At 45.0% G+C, this 17,588-nt stretch overlaps 1 protein-coding gene across 1 annotated transcript; it reads left to right on the forward strand.

Moving 5' to 3' along the window:
• The first annotated feature begins 4,417 nt into the window (after positions 1 to 4,417).
• Positions 4,418 to 14,571, forward strand: LOC145412611 (uncharacterized). Its single transcript, XM_080282529.1, has 7 exons — positions 4,418 to 4,451; positions 8,921 to 9,737; positions 11,525 to 11,675; positions 11,954 to 12,551; positions 12,704 to 12,766; positions 13,837 to 14,099; positions 14,467 to 14,571. Exons 1-7 carry the CDS (start codon positions 4,418 to 4,420, stop codon positions 14,569 to 14,571), a joined length of 2,031 nt encoding a protein of 676 aa, XP_080138655.1.
• The last annotated feature ends 3,017 nt before the right edge of the window (positions 14,572 to 17,588 follow it).

Raw genomic sequence — 17,588 nt, forward strand, 5'->3', positions numbered from 1 at the left:
GATATAACTTTAGCATGTTGATGTGACAAAGTTGCTTGTTCTTTCTACGATCTGGTGTGGCGATGACATAGTTGACATCACTGAGTTTCTTCTCCACGAAATAAGGACCACTAAACTTGGCTTGAAGAGGTTGCCCATGAACCGGTAGCAGAATCAAAACCTGATCTCCTGGCTGAAAGTGGCGTAACCTGGACTTCTTATCATACCAAGTTTTCATCTTCTCCTGAGCAGCTCCTAAATTCTCTCTTGCCAGCTGTAAAGCAGTGGACAGCCGTTCTTTGAACTTCATCACATACTCCAGCAGGTTGACGTCATCTTCCTCCGACAGCCAGCATTCCTTGAGTAGCTTAAGGGGTCCTCTTACTTTATGGCCAAACAGTAGTTCAAAAGGTGAGAAGCCCAGTGATTCGTTTGGAGATTCTCTTGCGGCAAATACAACGAATGGAAGACCTTTATCCCAGTCTTTCTGATGTTCCAAACAGTATTTCTTGAGCATCGATTTGAGTGTTTGATGATATCTCTCCAACGCTCCTTGGGTCTGGGGATGGTAAGCTGAAGACGTGATCTGGGTGATGCCCAACTCTTTCAGAGACTGCTTGAAAAACATTTGACATGAAATTACTTCCCCGGTCTGACTGTAACTCCTTGGGCAGACCAAACTTTGTGAAGAACCCTAGCATTTCCTTAACCACGTTCTTTGCTGAGATATTTATAAGTGGAATGGCTTCAGGATAACGAGTAGCCATATCAATCAGGGTCAACACATAAGAATATCCTGAAGAAGTCTTAGGAAGAGGGCCCACAATATCCACCAACACACGGGTGAAAGGCGCCTCAAAAGGAGGAATGGGAACTGAATGTGCAACCTTTTCGGTCTGATTACACTTCCCCACAACTTGACAGGTGTGACAAGACTTACAATACCAGGAAACATCCCTGAAGATACCTGGCCAGTAGAAGTGTTTCAAAATGCGTGCCACAGTCTTCCTCACTCCAAGGTGTCCTGCCAAACTTGAATCATGAGCCACTCTAATGATATCCTGCCTGCAAACACGAGGGATGACAACTTGATGTACAACCTCCCACTCACAGTCGGCTGATGCTGTTGGGGGTCTCCACTTCCTCATAAGTACTCCTGACTTTATATAATAACAAGTAGAAGCACCAGCTGACTCTTCCTCACTGCAAGCAGAGTTAGCTAGACCTTTCAACTCAGAGTCAGCAACCTGCAACTCAACCAACTCTTGACGAGACAAATTATCAACACTACGGGGTTCTGCCTCATCTGGTGAGTGGTCCAAATTAGCAAGAAAAGTGTCAGCTAGGATAACATAATCATCATCATTATCCTCTAAGTCACCAGTAACTTTAGACTTAGCCCTAGTGACAGCACATGCAGGGAACATATCAAGGACATCACAATGCTGGGCCGCAGCCACTGGCTCACTAGACAACTGAGGAGCTGGACACACTTGACTTCCACCAATATCATTTCCAAGTAAGAAAGTTACACCTGACATTGGGAGTGTCTCAACCAACCCAACCATAACAGAACCATTAACAAAACCAGACTCTAAATTCACTCTGCACAGAGGGACAGAGAAGTAATTATTCCCTACACCTTGTAAGATTACAGTTTCATCAGAGGAATTAACATTAGAGCCTAGAACACTGGTCAGCATAAGGGATTGGTAAGCACCTGTATCACGATATATTTTAACTGATTTCCTGTCATTACTGTCCAGAGGACTGACAAAACCTTCAGACAGGAAATTAGCACATGAACTCTGGAGAGTGTCACCCACGTTACTGCTCAAAAGAGGAGCTCCATCATGAGAATTTACTTTACCCCTCAAAGCAGGTTCAGTTAATTCAGTTAAAGAATTCTGGGAACTCTCAAGGGTGGACACTAGACCAATTGACTGAATATTTAAAGACTCCTTTTGTTCACATCACGCTGTCTCCTGAAACATTTCTCCGTAGTATGACCAAGCTTACTACAATAAGTACATTTACTTTTCTGAAATCTAGAAGTGAAGCTGGTATTTACTTCCTGTGAAACATCATCTTTATTCTCTTTCCTGTTACCTGTACTCTGAGTAGAGGCAACGTACTTACTCTCAGCTTTCCCTTTTTCTTTAGAATATCTCTTGTGAGTAAGAACATATTCATCAGATAAAACTGCAGCATCAGACAAATTATCTATTCTTTTCTCATCAAGATATAGGCTTACATCTTTATTAATACACCTTTTGAAGTCCTCCAACAAAATCATCTGCTTAAATTTGTCAAAATCAAAATCCACATTCTTAGAATTTAACCACTGCTCTAACAGATCTTCTTTGATTTTTGCATACTCAACATGGGACTGCTTATCTTGCTTATAAGTTGTCCTAAATTTTACTCTATAGGCTTCAGGAACAAGCTCATAGGCCTTAAGAATCAAGCTCTTAACTACATCATAATTATCAGATTGATCCTGAGGCAAAGATGCATAAGTTACTTGAGCTTTACCGGTGAGAACAGTTTGAAGGAGTACTGGCCAATACTTTTTGGGCCAATTAAAACCTGTAGCTACCCTCTCAAACAACTGAAAATACTTTGTAAATACTTTATTAAAACAGATTCATTAAAAGGAGGGACAAGTTTAACATTTTTAGCCACATCAAAATCATCAGAGCTAGATCATCCAGTCCCACCTTGTTTCATGCAATACTCATGGTCTGCCTGAATCCTAGCTAGTTCAATTTGTGCCTGAGCCTGTGCCTGTGCCTCCTGAATGCGAGCATTTGCCTGAAATTCAGCCTTCTGAATACGAGCCTGAGACTCCGCCTCCTTAGCCTGAGACTCAGCCTCCTTAGCACGAGCCTGAAACTCAGCTTCCTTAACACGAGCCTCCTGGAGAGCTAGCTGTAACTTAGCTATTTCAATCTGCATTTGTTCATTTGGAGGAGTTACATTAAACAAGCTTTTATTAATCATGCCAACAATTTGATCTTTAGAATGATGAGAGTGAACTGCAATTCCCAATTGTTGAGCAACAAGCTTAAGTTCAGTCTTTGTTCTGTTTTCTACATCACACACTGTTTGCACATTTGACAAATATCTTTGGCTTCATCAAGTGTAGTAATAGTAGACATCATGAATAAATCACAGTCGCAAAATATCAAGCAATATCCTTATGACAATATCCTGAATATACTGATAAGAGGTCGCCAAATTTATGTTACGGAACAGAGAAAGATAATGTACACTTTAAGTGAGAATACTAAAAATCACTACTGTCCCGTAAAGTTCCAGGTTCAAACAAAAGAGTTAGGTAAAATTACAAGTTAAAGTTTAATGCTGAAACTAACAACAAAACATTCGGGACTCATAAGGATAATGTAATGGCAAAAAACAGGTTAAACATATGGTTAACTGCAATAGCCTCTATTAACACGAAATTAGCATGAGTAAATTTATCTAAGTCAGCCCTGACAAAATGACAATACCAGATAATACTCAGTGAATGCAAGATATATTATTACAGATACAAAATATTATTAATAAGGGGTGACACCCAAAACACATGAATCACAAAAACCTTACTAGGCTTAGGAATTAACACCTAACGCTACACGGTACAAGAAAAAATGCAATAACAGTTGTACTCAAATTACACAGCTGCTAGATGGTTGGAGACTTTCTGAGCACTCACAATAATAACAACTGAACAGGGGAGGACAGAGATGTGAACAAAATGAGGAGTAGATCTAAGTGGCAATAATGCAGAGACTGAGCTCATTATATAGGGGCCGGCAGAGCTTGATACAACTTGTAAGAAGGACGCGCAAATGAAGCCATGGGGACAAACAGTTGACAATCCTGTTCTGAACAACAGAAAGAACGACTTACTTTACTATAAGGGTAGAAGGGGGGAGTGAGGTAGAACACGCTCGTGATCAAACATGCAGCATACTGTACGTTAGAATTACACAAAGGATGATGAAATCATAGGCTATGTAACACTAAGCACTTATGTCTGTATACAGGGGTGTTATATTTTACTCAATGGTGAAACACATAAAACCTGTATGTGAGAAGCAAAAGCATTATTTCATCAACCATAACACGGTAATATTAGAGCGTTAAAATACTTATCTAATTACTTGTTTGACTAGGATTCCACCTATGTCCCATAGAGCGTTACTGTGGGCAGGTCAACTCCTACTACCTCATTTCAGAGTGTTGATCACTTGATTCGAGCAGATGCATCAAACACACGCAGGGATACCGATGGAGGAGGCTGTTATCAAAAACTTTCATTCGTTGTGTTATTTTATATCGCGCAGAAGGTGTAACGATAGTTTTTTTGTTGTGTGTGCACCCAATTAGGCAACCTGCTTATAGAGTAAGTCATGAAAAGAGGGCAATCATGAAAAAAGAGGTAGACTTGCTACTGGAACATGGTTTGGCTGAACCGAATAACTCTCCTTGGGCTTCACCTTGTTTGTTAACCCGTCACGTCCCGAGCCTTTCCGCACCTATGACATCCCCCAGTCCCGAGCCTTTTTGGAAAAATTTTTTTTCTTATGAAACTTCCGCTTAGGTCGAGAAACTATGGAAAATCTTGAAGAAAGTTGTCTCTGCAGTCTATAAGTGGTCTATACAGGTGCGGTTTCCCCCCGCAGGTATCGTATTCTGTAATGGGCTGGATATGCGTAAACGTTTTCTATGGTAAGGAGTAATGGGACAAACAACACACAACACCTCTACATTTATTGAATTTGTACTAATAAACAATAACAGTAACAATATAATGGATTTCAGACACATCGCGCGAGCATAGCGAGTTAGGTCCGAGTCGTATCATGCTATCTGCTAATTTTCTGTTATGAGTCTACCGATCATTTTTTCTACTTGTATACTTCTGTTTCAATGACAATTTACTAATTACAACTGTTTGTAAGTGATTTCAGATGTTTTCATTCATTTTGATGACATGCAGCATAAGTTTAGCGCACATCAGCTTAGTAAGCGCACTCGCTATGTCTCGTATTTCAACATACCAAATTGTTTTATCACTTTCTAATTATTTTCCCATTTACATAGAACCTTTCCCCCACCACTGTGAAGGTTTTCAATTATTTTCATTCATTACGAGGGCATTTAGCGATATGCTAGCGCCTATTCACGTAGCAACCACGATCTCAAACACTCGTGTTTCATCATCTACTTTATTTATTCACTCCAATTATATTTTCCCACTTACATTACACACGTTTACACCCCTCCAATGCACTGTACATACTTACTGCCATTATTTATTCAAGTGAGCGTGAGAATATCGCCTGAAAATACCCTCGCAAGGAATGTTACGTCATACATAATACTCACACACTTATATACTAATTCACGCACACACTTATATACTAATTATTCACTTTATCACTTGCTGACTTTTATTTTGACTAATACGTGCCTTATTCATTCGACTAGGCGTCAGAACATCTTATCTTTATAGACACGCTATGAATATTTGACTTAGGAAATACATCATCATATACAATAATTTGAACTTATATTATACCAGTAAGAATGTCACATAATAGAAAATATATAATAAGGGGCCGTATTTATTGCACTGAGCGACAGAATATCGCATCAAACAACCCTCTCTATGTAAGTTTCAACTTAGGGCAGATTTATATACTTACACCCAATGTTTGCACTTATGTTCTACCCGTAGGCACTTTATACTAATATTTGGCGATCCACATGACTGATTTTTTCACAGAGCGTCTGTCTGTCGCATTTACATCATAATTTCTGCGTCCTTTCGCAATCACACCATGCTAAAATTGCAGCAACGTGTGGTATTCACTAAAACATGGGTGAATACACAGACCCACGTCACACTGCACGCACTCATAGCGGGTGTCCTTCCTCTGTGTCGTGAGTCGCACCTGGGAATTACTGCACGTGACACCTGCGCTGGGGCCTAGGTCTGTTGGGCTGGGGCGGGATAGGAGTGGGGAAATGGCGGGCGGATATTCTCTGGGGAGTGTGGGTAATAGGGGCAGTGCGGGGGCGCTGTTGGGGCCTTTCAACCACATATTTTGCAAAGATTTCTCGTGTGAGCTCCCTCACAAACCCTTCAAAGGTTTCCTGAACTCCTGTGGTCATGGCGTGAAGGTGGTGGCAATTCAGAGCAGTGATATCTAGCAAGTGAAAGAACAGTTTCTTATACCACTTCATCGTGGTCCTGGCACACTCTACCGTCGATATCATGGAGTCTGACTGGTTCACGAGGCGCATGTTTATATTATAGTCCATGACACATTCAGGTTTCCAAACACGACGCCTGCTCTCGCTATGGTAATCAACAGAATCAGTACGGTGCATCAAGGGGCGGTGAACCGTGGACAAGAGGCTTACTTCTCTGTTGTGGTTCCACATTGTTGCAAGGATGTTGTTTGCTTTGAAGAAGACAACCTCACTCCTTGCAAGTTTCCGCCCTACCTTGACCATGTGACGCCGGTTCACCTTTACGGTTCCACATACTCCCGTTTCATGTCTGTGAAGATAACGAGCGAGAAGAGGGCTAGTGTACCAGTTGTCGAGGTAGAGAACGTGACCACGATGAAGGTAGTCTTGTATCATCGTCTTTACCACTGCTCCAGAAAGTCCTATACTTCGATCTTCTATTATGTCTGTCTGTGCACCGGTGTACAAGACTATGTCTTGCACGTATCCAGTCCTACAGTCACACATAACAAAGATCTTGAACCCAAAACGGTGCCTTTTGCTGGGTATATACTGTCTGAATGAAATATTGCCTCTCCACAACACGAGACTCTCGTCTATGACGAGATCTCTATAGGGATAGAATGAGGATCGAAAGGTTTGCCTGAGGTGATCAAAGACCAGCCTAATTCGCCTCATTTTGTCCGTGTTGTTTGTATTTGCAGGGTCATTAGCATCATAAAAATGGAGGCGACTTAGAATTTGTTGAAACCGATTACGGCTCATCACTTGACCAAATATGGGGGTAAACATAACAGGGTCCCTAGTCCAGTAAGCAGGAATTCTATTTTTCTTATTATACCCATCAAAAGGACAAGGGCAAAAAATAAGAACATTTCTGGAATGGAGACAGGGTAATCATAAATCATTGAATGCCTACTCCTTGTTCCCAATCTTTCACTTTCTAGCCGCTGGCCGCTTGCAAACAGGTTTGTTTGAAGCACGATCTGATCAACGAAGGCCTCACTGAAAAACAGGTGGAAAAATCCAACCTGCTTGAATTACAGTGAATACCTGGTGCAATGCAGCCAGATCGCCCCTGCTCAGTGAAGGGGTGAATGAGGGGAGAAAAATCACTCCCATCCTCCCAATCCCACGACACAAATCCCTCGTCCCCATCACCGCCTTCGTCTGGGTGGGGAGGAGATCCTGGTTGGGGAGGTTGGGGAGTAGGTGAATGGAGGGCTTCCCCACTGTCACTCCTCTTCCCTCTGCCTTTACCCTTTCCCTTTCCCTTACCCTTACGGCCTTGAGGAACTTTAGGGGGCTGTGGGGATGAAATAGTTTGATATTGGGGAGCAGAAGACGTGCTGGGAGTGGTTCCTCCCCACCTTCCCCCTCCATTACCACACCACGTGCTCTCTCACGCAACCTTGCTCGACCACGTGTTAGGGGATATTGGGGAGCATAAGACGTGCTTTGGAGTGGTTCCTCCCCACCTTCCCCCTCCCTCACAACCCCACGTGATAAGGAACGAACCCGCACAGGCCCCCCTGATCCACACTGCCGCCTCTCACTGCGTAGGGGAGAGCAATGACTCACCCACCTCACTCTCACTTTCCCTAATCCCAGGAATGTCCATTTCACTCCCCACTCCCTCCACTTCACTTCCTACCGCCCCAAACAGAATGCTTGGCCCATACCTGCTTAGACGACGTGGTGTGCGCTCTGGGCCACGATGTGTAATCACCTCCCGCCCATACCACGTGGCAGCACGTCCCACGTCTCCGTCCTCGTCCTCGTCCTCGTCCCCGACCTCGACCCGGCTTCCAAGGCACGCTGGGGATAGGGATATGACATACCACGTGCCTTCTTTGCCTCCCCTGCCCCTCTCTAGCAGCACGGTAAGTCACGTACTGCCGTTTCCTTGGTGACGGAACTTCCTCGTCACTGCTGGTGGTTTCTTCCTCGTGTGGCTGCACATAATCTTTGTCCATCTCCTCGCCATCCAGTGGGGAATCACTGTCGCCGGTAAAGGTGTCCAGGGCGACTTGAATTTCGCTCTCTGAGAGACCTCTCTTAGCCATGTCTGAGCAGGACCGTGGCTACCAGGTGAGTGGACGAGCGGCGGGCTAGCGCGGGTCACGCGGGGTCGCCGAGTGTCCCCGCCTGGTGGCAGGTAGGGGAAGGTCAGGCGAGGGTACGTACCGCAAATCAAGCGCGAAATTTGAAAATTGTCGAAATTATGCACATTGCAATTGCACGACGTACTGGTACGTCGCCGGGACTGGCAAATGCAAATCGTGGTGACGTACCCATACGTCGTCGGGACGGGGCGGGTTAATTCCAAAACCTGATGGAAGCAGTAGATTTTGCACGGACTATAGGAGAGTTAATGATGTAACCGTTCTAAATTCCTACCCCCTTCCATTAATTGATGACTTGATTGAGGCTGTGGGCCAATCTCAGTACATATCTAAGATAGATCTACGAAAGGGTTATTATCAAACTGGACTGACTGATGAAGCCAAACTTATTTCGGCATTTATAACCCCTTTAGGTTTGTTTCAGTACAATGTTATGCCATTTGGCATGTCTAATACCCCAGCAACCTTTGAAATGGCAATCAACTAAACCTTCCAGGGATAAGAAAGTGTGTACTCCTATTTAGATGACTGATTCGTCGTTGAAGTCAACTTTGAAGACCATGTAACCCGACTTCGATCATTGTCCTCATGTCTAGGGGAGTCTGGCTTCACAATCAACCTTGCTAAATCTACATTCGGAAGTGTCACCGTGACCTATCTGGGCTATATCATTGGACAAGGAAGAACTCGGCCCAAGCAAGCCAGCATTGAAGCCATCTTACAATACCCAACCCCTACTACAAGGAAGTCACTCATGAGGTTTCTGGGCATGGCTGGATTCTACAGACGGTTTTGTAGAAACTTCTCTGCCATCGCGGCACCTCTTACAGACCTGACAAGTTCTAAACGCCCCTTCCAGTGGACTTTTGCTTGTGATGCGGCCTTTCACCAGCTGAAACTGCTTCTGTCCTCCAAACCAGTTCTTCGCACTCCTGACTATTCCCGTCCTTTCGCTTTACAGATAGAGGCAAGCGGAAGTGGGGTAGGAGCAGTTCTCCTCAAAGAGAATGCGGGTGTTGGGGTGTTGCATCCAGTCTCGTACTTCTCAGTTAAGCTCAAAAGGCATCAACAATATTATTCAACTGTAGAGAAGGAGACGCTTTCCTTAATCCTGGCTCTGCGAAAATTTGACTGTTATCTACACGGCCATAGTCACCCTGTGACAGTCTACACTGATCACAACCCCCTGATTTTTATTCGGCGAATGCGTAACCAGAACCAGCGAATCCTCAGATGGGCACTTCAGATTCAGCAATACGCCCTTGTGGTGAAACACATCAAAGAGGTGGACAACTTGGTTGCTGATGCCCTTTCTAGAGCTGCATTTACTACGGACGTCGGCCAGCAGTTGTCCTCCTGTCTGTACTATGGAGGACAGAGGGGGAGGTGTAACGGCTGTTGCTGTCCTCCATGCTATTTATTTGGTTTTACTCTTATGAAATCATTCAGATGCCTCACAGTTCTTTGTAACATTTCAGAAGAAGCCTGATCAACTTTTCGAGTGCTTCAAATGTGGTTTTCTTTAGGGATCCAAGTCTTCATTACCACGTCTTTGAAGCTACAGCTTGGGACATAAATTTGCCGTGAAACCAGCCCGGGGCAGTTAATCAGTGATGTCTGGACTGATCAGTTCACTGCCCTTACTCTACTCTGCTTTTCAGTTGTGATTAAGCTGAAGTAACCCGTGTGTTATGTATAGTGTATGGAGAGACTGGGACTGATTCTGTGCTGCTTACCTCGTGAGAGATTCCGTCTGGACAACCATACAGATATGTATATGATGTGAACACTGATCATGTAGACAGGTTGACTTTATCCAGTGGTGTGAAACTTTGATTTGTTTCGGTTTTGTTATGTATAACTTTTGGGGATATTTAATGGGTTGGTTTTCTATAATATGTAAAGTAATGTAATCTTTTTGTAAATTGAAACAGATATTTTCTTGTTTACTTAACTGGAAAAAGTATTTAGATCCGCAAGGAAATCTTTCTTACCTGGAAAATAAGTATAATGATTGAAGTGAACTGCTTTTGCGGTATTGTAGTTCCGTATCCCTAGACCAAAGAAACATCTTAATATTTACTACCAACTACAAACCGTAAAATGGGGGCCTGTCCGGGATTTTCTTGTTGCTCGAGTAATTACCAGTGATTAATACACCACTGGAGTATAGTTTGCCTGTGTGCGTGAGGTGTGTATAATTATTGCAGATTGATCAGGATTGTGCAACAGTTTATCTTAACCCTGCTTAAATGGTTTACTACAGTCTACTTTATCGTGTGTCGTCTGATCGGTATTTCCTGTTAGGTGTTTAAGCAGTTTGTCTCCTGGTTAGCTTGAGGTAATGGGAATGGATCTTTTCAGGGTGAATCATACAGTCGTTTAGAGTGATTCTGGACCCTTTTTGTTGATTACGCCCTAGCAGGCGGCGTCATGTCGGTCCTATTATGCAGAGGGAGAAACCGGATCTACCTAGTGAGTTAACCAGTACCGTACCCTTGCTGTTTAAGTGAGCTATCCGGACCTACTTACTGAGTTAAACTAATGCCGTACCTTTGCATACACTTAGTCAGTATACCAAACTCTTTTCTGAACTTAAACTTAATCCGGATTATCCCGTATTAGTTTAAAGTTTTCCATTCATTATCTACCTTTGTAATGTTCATAGGTGGACCATAATCACTGCAGTCATGTTTGTGGGATAGTGAAGGGATTATATGGATCCATACCCATTTTCTTTCATTACTCATAAACCACAGGATTATCGTTGTGCTGTAAACTTGGTTGGATTAAGCGACTCAAAGTGCTGAGGGTTTCATCTCGCTGTCAATAGTCTGCTTCAATAATTCATGTTTACCTGACCAAGTTTGCTTCACCTGGCAATTTTATTTTGCTATTAGTCATAGCGACCCAAGGCAAACATTAACTTTGATTACCAGCAATAAATAGGCTATGGTGTCCATATGGAACTGAACTTGGTGCAGGTCGAATGGTAACTTTCTCTCAAGAGTAACTTTAACGGGGATTAAGATGGAATCATTTAATGTCAGAAATTTCTGTGAAAATTCTTCTCTTGAGATATTAACTGGACTAATAACTAAAGACAACTGGCGTTTCATAGCTAAGTATTTTGAAATCTCTTATCCCAGCTCTGTCACTGAAGAAGTGCTAAAGAATACTGTTGTGGAAGCCTTAGTCACCAGAAAGCTTTTGCTTCCGGAAGCCATTGACATTCTAACACCTATGACTTCATCTAACTTGAGAGTAGAAGACAAAGATCGTAATGACGCTAACGGCGAAGTAAGCTCTGATTACGATAACCATGCTGCTGGAATAAAATCCCCAGTCGATAATTCGTGATCAGGAGAAAGACTTGAGTTCGAGAGAGAGAACCTATTACTCATGAAAGAGACAAAAGAGAGGGAACTGGCTTTAAGAGAGAGAGTGAGTTAGAGACTAAGAAAGTAAAACATGAGTTGGAGGTTGCCTAGTTTAAACTTGCGCATCAAAAAGAATCTAAGAATGAAGCTACAGTTAAACCATTCAACTTGGCTCAAACTATGCCCCTTGTTCCCCAGTTCAATGAGGAAGACCCTGATAACTTTTTCCGTACCTTTGAAAAGACTGCTGACCATTTACAATGGCCCCGCTCTGAGTGGACTTGGCTTCTACAACCAAAGCTAACCGGTAAGGCTGCTATAACTTTTTCTAATTTAGATTGCATCAGTGATTATGACCTAGTCAAACGGTCGATCCTTGACGCCTGTGCAATTACACCTGATGGATATCGCCAGAAATTTAGATCCCTCACTAAATCTACCCAGAGCATTTACATGGAATTTGCCACAGAGAAAGTAAGGTTGTTTAATAAGTGGTTGGATGCAACAGAAGCTAAGACCTTTTCTCAAGTGAAGAATCTGATTGTATTTGAAGAGTTTAAGCGAAAGTTGCCCTTTGACATTCTGACACATATTGAAGAAAGGGGTGAAAAAGATTTAACTAAAGCAGCACAGATTGCAGACTCATTTGCACTTCTAAGGAGGTCACAGCTGAGTGGTGAAAATAGGGGCAGGTCAAATTTTGTAAAGTCCTCCTCTAGTCAAAGCCCTGGTTCTAGCGGTGGTAACGCCAGCAAATCTATGCAAGCAGTCTCTTGTAGCTACTGCAAACTATCGGGTCAGTATAGAGAGTTGTAAGGATCCAAAGTGTAAGAAATCCAGTGTAAATCAGAAGTCAAATAAAAGAGTTTAAGCGTAAATTTGCAAAACCATCAGTGAGCTCCTCTTGTGTAAAATCTGGGAAACCTGTTACCAGTCTAATCCATGCAGGCTCTCAGGATGATCCTTTCAAGGTTTTTAAATTCAAGGGAACAGTTTCACTGGATGTCAATGGTAAATCCTATCCAATTAATCTTCTTATAGATACAGGAGCTGCTCAAAGCATTTCATATGAGCCCTCTCTACCAGGCATCAAGAAGAAGTGTAAGGGAAAGACCTTGCTCCTTAAAGATCTGTCTTCTTACCCTATAGTAAAGCTTGCCAAGATATTCCTTAAATGTGATTTTTTGTCGGAAGAAGCGACTGTGGGAGTTACAGAGAAACCTCTTCCTGTGGAAGGAGTTTGTTTAATCCTTGGGAACGATTTGGCTGGAAAGGTGGTTTGCCCAGACTTGCATTTGGTTAACACTCCCCTGACGTCTAGTCCCACCTCTGAGATAGATCAGGAGTATCCATATATCTTTCCCCTTTTGTGCACTCACCCGTTCTCAGAATCACAAAGACAGTTCTGTGCAAACTCAAAGTGCTCCTCCTCTTGATAGCCTTATCTCGCAAAAGATAACTAAAGATAATCTAATTAAAGCTCAGGATTGTGATGTCTCACTAGCAAAGTGCAGACATATAGCCGGGGATAGCTTCTTGGGTCAAAAAGTGCCTTGTTTTTATTATCAGGATGGATTCCTGAGGAAAATGTATCGTCCTCCAGAGCTTTCTGATTTGGACAGGTGGGCAGAAGTGCACCAGGTTGTTATATCTTGTTTTGTTCGTCATACACTAATGGAGTTAGCTCATGATGGTTTGGCAGGGCATCTTGGAATTCAGAAGACCTATAAAAGACTTTTTGCAGCATTACTTTTGGCCAGGGATGAAGAAGGATGTCAGTAATTTTGTAAAATCCTGTCATGCCTGTCAGATTGTAGGCAAGCCAAACCAAACCATTCCCCCTTCTCCTTTACAACCTATCACTGTAGATTCGGAGCCATTCGAGAGAATAGTAATCGACTGTGTGGGACCCTTACCAAAAACAAAAAAGGGGAATCAATATCTTCTCACGGTGATGTGTACAGCTACACGTTATCCAGAAGAATATTTCTGCTAAATCCATGTGAGATGTTTGCTCCACTTGTTCCCATCTGTAGGGATTCCAAAAGAAATTCAGTGTGATCAGGGTACTAACTTTACAGGTGACCTGTTTCAGGACGTTGTTAAGGGACTGGGGATTACTCAGCAGTGGTCATCGACTTACCACCCGCAATCCCAGGGATGCCTCGAACGATTTCATCAAACATTCAAATCCATGATTAAGAAATACTGCTTTGAATCTGGGTTAGACTGGGATAAAAGTATAAACATTTTACTATTTGCTCTAAGGGAATGCCGGCAAGAATCACTGGGATACTCCCCTTACGAGTTGCTTTATGGCAGGCAGATACAGGGACCTTTCAAGGTATTAAAAGAGCAATGGTTTACAGACAGATCATCTCATCCAAAGCGTACAGTATCCCAATACATGGACAACCTTAAATGTAAATTAGGTGAAGTAAGAAAAGTAGCCCTGGCTAATCTTTCGGCTAATCAGCAGAAAATGATATCTCGCTATGATGCCACAACCAAAGTCCGTATATGATTGACTAGGGTCCTCAGATTTGGGGCGTCTCCCACCATATAACCTATATCCACAGATCTTATAACGCCTCCTTCATCATTGGATCCCTGTCATTTGCGCTTGAAAAAAAAAGAGGGTGTGGTCAGCCCTCACATGGTATTGCCAAGATCGTATACCAATTCATCTACCATTACCATACCGCCCGCAGACCGTTCTTGTAATCCGTGGATGCCTGCAGCACCACGGTCGGTATGGTGAGGACTTCCACAGGACTGGCAAGCTTAACCAGTGGACGTGCCTCTTGCGACTTTAATACAGTTGCTCAGGACCCCGTGCCTGTCTCCTCCATCCTCTACTTCGCTGAAATCTAACAATGTTGTTAGATCCCTCCCGAGAAATTGTAACCAGCGTCGCTAGGGTTTCGTTGGTGAAGCCCAATCTTTTGAGGGTGTCAGCGCTTTTACACGCCAACATCCCTCTCCAATTGAGCACCACCGCCTCCACTGTTGCGTTTTGACGGGTTGCCCACTGACACGCCGCCGCTCTCATATCTGGGTTGTCACAGTATTCATCCTTGCGTGACACAGGTGAATACAGCGAGGAATAGCGGGCGTCAGATGTTACCGTAACGTCGAGGACAACAACAGTGGTCCCTGTGTCGATCAGAAGGTCTGGCCGTCTCATGCACGCAATAAAACCTCTTTCCTGACACGATAGTTGGGACGTGCTCGTTCTAAGTGCCCCTGGATGTAATTAACGAGCCTATCATGCCTGGCGACGCGAATCTCGTGCATCAGAGCACACCCCTGGAGGACGTGCTTCAGGGAGGGTGGGGTCCCACATCCACCCTCACAGCGCAGATTGGGTCGCTGTATCGCACGTCCTCTGGAAGATCTTACGGGGGTGTTCTCGAGGTTGCCATGTAGCTTGATGGCTCCTATATATCGGAAGCCGCTGAGGCGGCCAGAACCTTCATAGATCCACTTGTGTGAAGTCCCGTGAGCCTGCCTAGCGCATCCCATCAGACCCTCACCATCACACCGCCTATAGAGGTCCAGAATCCACTGATTCGCCTCAATGCGACGATCAGTGACCTGAACCCCCTGTATGAGGGGCCATCTGGTTCTCGCCAAGCAGTCCCTGATGTAAGGGTGCTTACTGAGACTAGTCATGATCGGACAAGGTGTTCTACCGATACGGAGCAATCGAGCTACCCTAAGCGGCGGAACTCGGGTATAGTATGAGGGGATTCCTAGTCCTCCACCCTTCAGCGGTGCATGGAAGAACGCTTTCGGGGTGTCGGCAGGAAGATGTAAAACGTCCCTCACTGACGCTGTCATGCTCTGATCTAAGTCCTTCAGTGTACCCAAGGGTACTCCCGCTAGGACAAGTCCATGAAGTAACCTTGGGTACACCACCTTGGTAATGACCCACAGCTTTTGCTGAGGGTGTAAGGGCGCTGCATGGACTCGCCCGAGCATTTCCCTCAGCGTGTCCTTATGTGCACGATAGGATGGCCTGCAGCCCACATCCACGCCTAAGTACTTTGTGGTCTGTGAGGCACTAAGCGTGGGTATTACACTACCATCAGCGGTGAGGAACGGGTTGGCTGACCAGATGTACTTCTTGGCCTTCCCGTCCTGCACCACGGCTATGGATTTACACTTGTTAGGATTTACCCGTATGCCAAGTTGATCCAGCCTGGTGAGGGCTGAGTCAACTAAGGCCTGCAGGGAAGGCTTGGCGGGTGACGTCAAGACTAGGTCATCAGCGTAGGCATAACCGACCACACGCTGATCCCCTAGCTTGATCCCCAGCTGGATATCCAAGCCTCCTAGTACATAATCGATAGCCACATTAAAGATCAAGGGAGAGAGAGGATCTTCCTGTCTGACCCCCCTGGCCGGACTGATGGTCGTCCCCAGGAGGTCCAATCTCGCTGTTTTGCAACTCTGAGAAAAATACCGGGCTAGAGGAAGAGCCACGCCAACTCTGCGAAGTATGGCGCCCAAGGCAGAGTGGGATAGCGCATCGAATGCCTTGTGGACATCCAATAACGCCACATAAACGTCATGCCACCTCCTATAACTTGGTATAGGATTGCACTCGTCATGTTTATGTTCTTGGCGCAGCCATCGCTAGGTCGAAATGTGCGCTGTGCCCACGAGAACAAGTCCGCACCCTGGACACTAGCGGCCAAGATTGAGTGCATTATCCTGACCACATAGGATGACACCGCGATGGGACGGAACCCGGCCGGCCCATCGGGTCTCGCAGTCTTCGGTAACAGGGTGACCTTTGATGTTCTGAGTCTTTCAGGTAAGTGTCCTTGGGCAAGAATCGAATTGAAGAGGAGAGCCCCTTTCACCGGCCCTAGGTTCCTCATGTCGGCCAGGGTGGTCCCGTCCGGGCCAGGGTTACTCACCCTCGCCTTCTTCAGAACCCCCTCCACTTCCTCTTTTGAGATGGGGGCCAGTAGTTCCCATCTCGGAGGACGGACCGGTGTGGACACTGGACCTTCCCATGGTTGCGATGGTGTGCAACATAGGTCAGTCCAGAAAGCGGTCTTCTTCTCTTCGGACACATCGTCGTCAACTGATAGCTTGCCATCGAGGATGTCCCGGGCGAGCCGGCCCTTGTCCTTCTTCCACCGCCCGTGGGTGCGAGCAAAGAGTTGCCTCCTGGCTCTTCTGCGACCCTGGGGGGGGGGCATGCCCTGTTCTTAACTGGTCACCTCTTGCCATCACCGGATTTCCCCTGCTGGGGATTTCCTCCAGCATCAGATGGACCAGCTCGCCAGGATCATCCCTCTCTTCAATGGCTAATTGCTCACATAAGGAGGAGTTCGCAGCCATAATCTCCCCCCTCCAGTTAACCTTCTGAACTCCTTCTCGTTGCTCCAAGTCACAGCCGAGATTTGGCCTCCTTTCCTGGCCGATATCACCTTCTCCACCTCCTGGTGTCAATACAGATACTCCCACCCCACCCTCCGCACGGGCGAGGCCTCCTTGTTGTTGATGGGAGCGGCTTGAGTTAATCTCCTCCATAAGGAGCCGGTGAGCGGCGGACTTCCTTCTGGATTTGATCCCCTCGAGAGTTCTGTTCGGTAAGGAGTCCAGCAGCAGCTGATTGATGTTTCTGGCTGCTGCTGGATTCTCCTGTAGGACCTGTACTTCTCTGGAGGCTAGGAGCCAGCCCTCAGCTTCGGTCCATCGGGCTTTTGTTCGTATTGGCTCCCTGTCAGCGAAGTAGCGGTCTGGGTGAGCACTGCGATAGTGCACATCCAGGCCCCTCCTTGTTCGAAACTGACGCCGACACACAGGACATACA

Source organism: Coenobita brevimanus, chromosome 12, assembly GCF_032717465.1.
Source record: "Coenobita brevimanus isolate Jiangsu-jjx chromosome 12, ASM3271746v2, whole genome shotgun sequence".
Lineage (NCBI taxonomy): Eukaryota > Metazoa > Arthropoda > Malacostraca > Decapoda > Coenobitidae > Coenobita > Coenobita brevimanus.

Excerpts from the sequence above, each read along its gene's own strand:
- LOC145412611 (XM_080282529.1), top strand. The coding sequence starts at position 4,418 with ATGAAAAAAGAGGTAGACTTGCTACTGGAACATG. Across the intron at positions 12,552-12,703 it reads TAGCTACTGCAAACTATCGG|GCTCTCAGGATGATCCTTTC; the intron begins GTCAGTATAGAG and ends TAATCCATGCAG. Across the intron at positions 12,767-13,836 it reads AGTTTCACTGGATGTCAATG|GTGACCTGTTTCAGGACGTT; the intron begins GTAAATCCTATC and ends CTAACTTTACAG.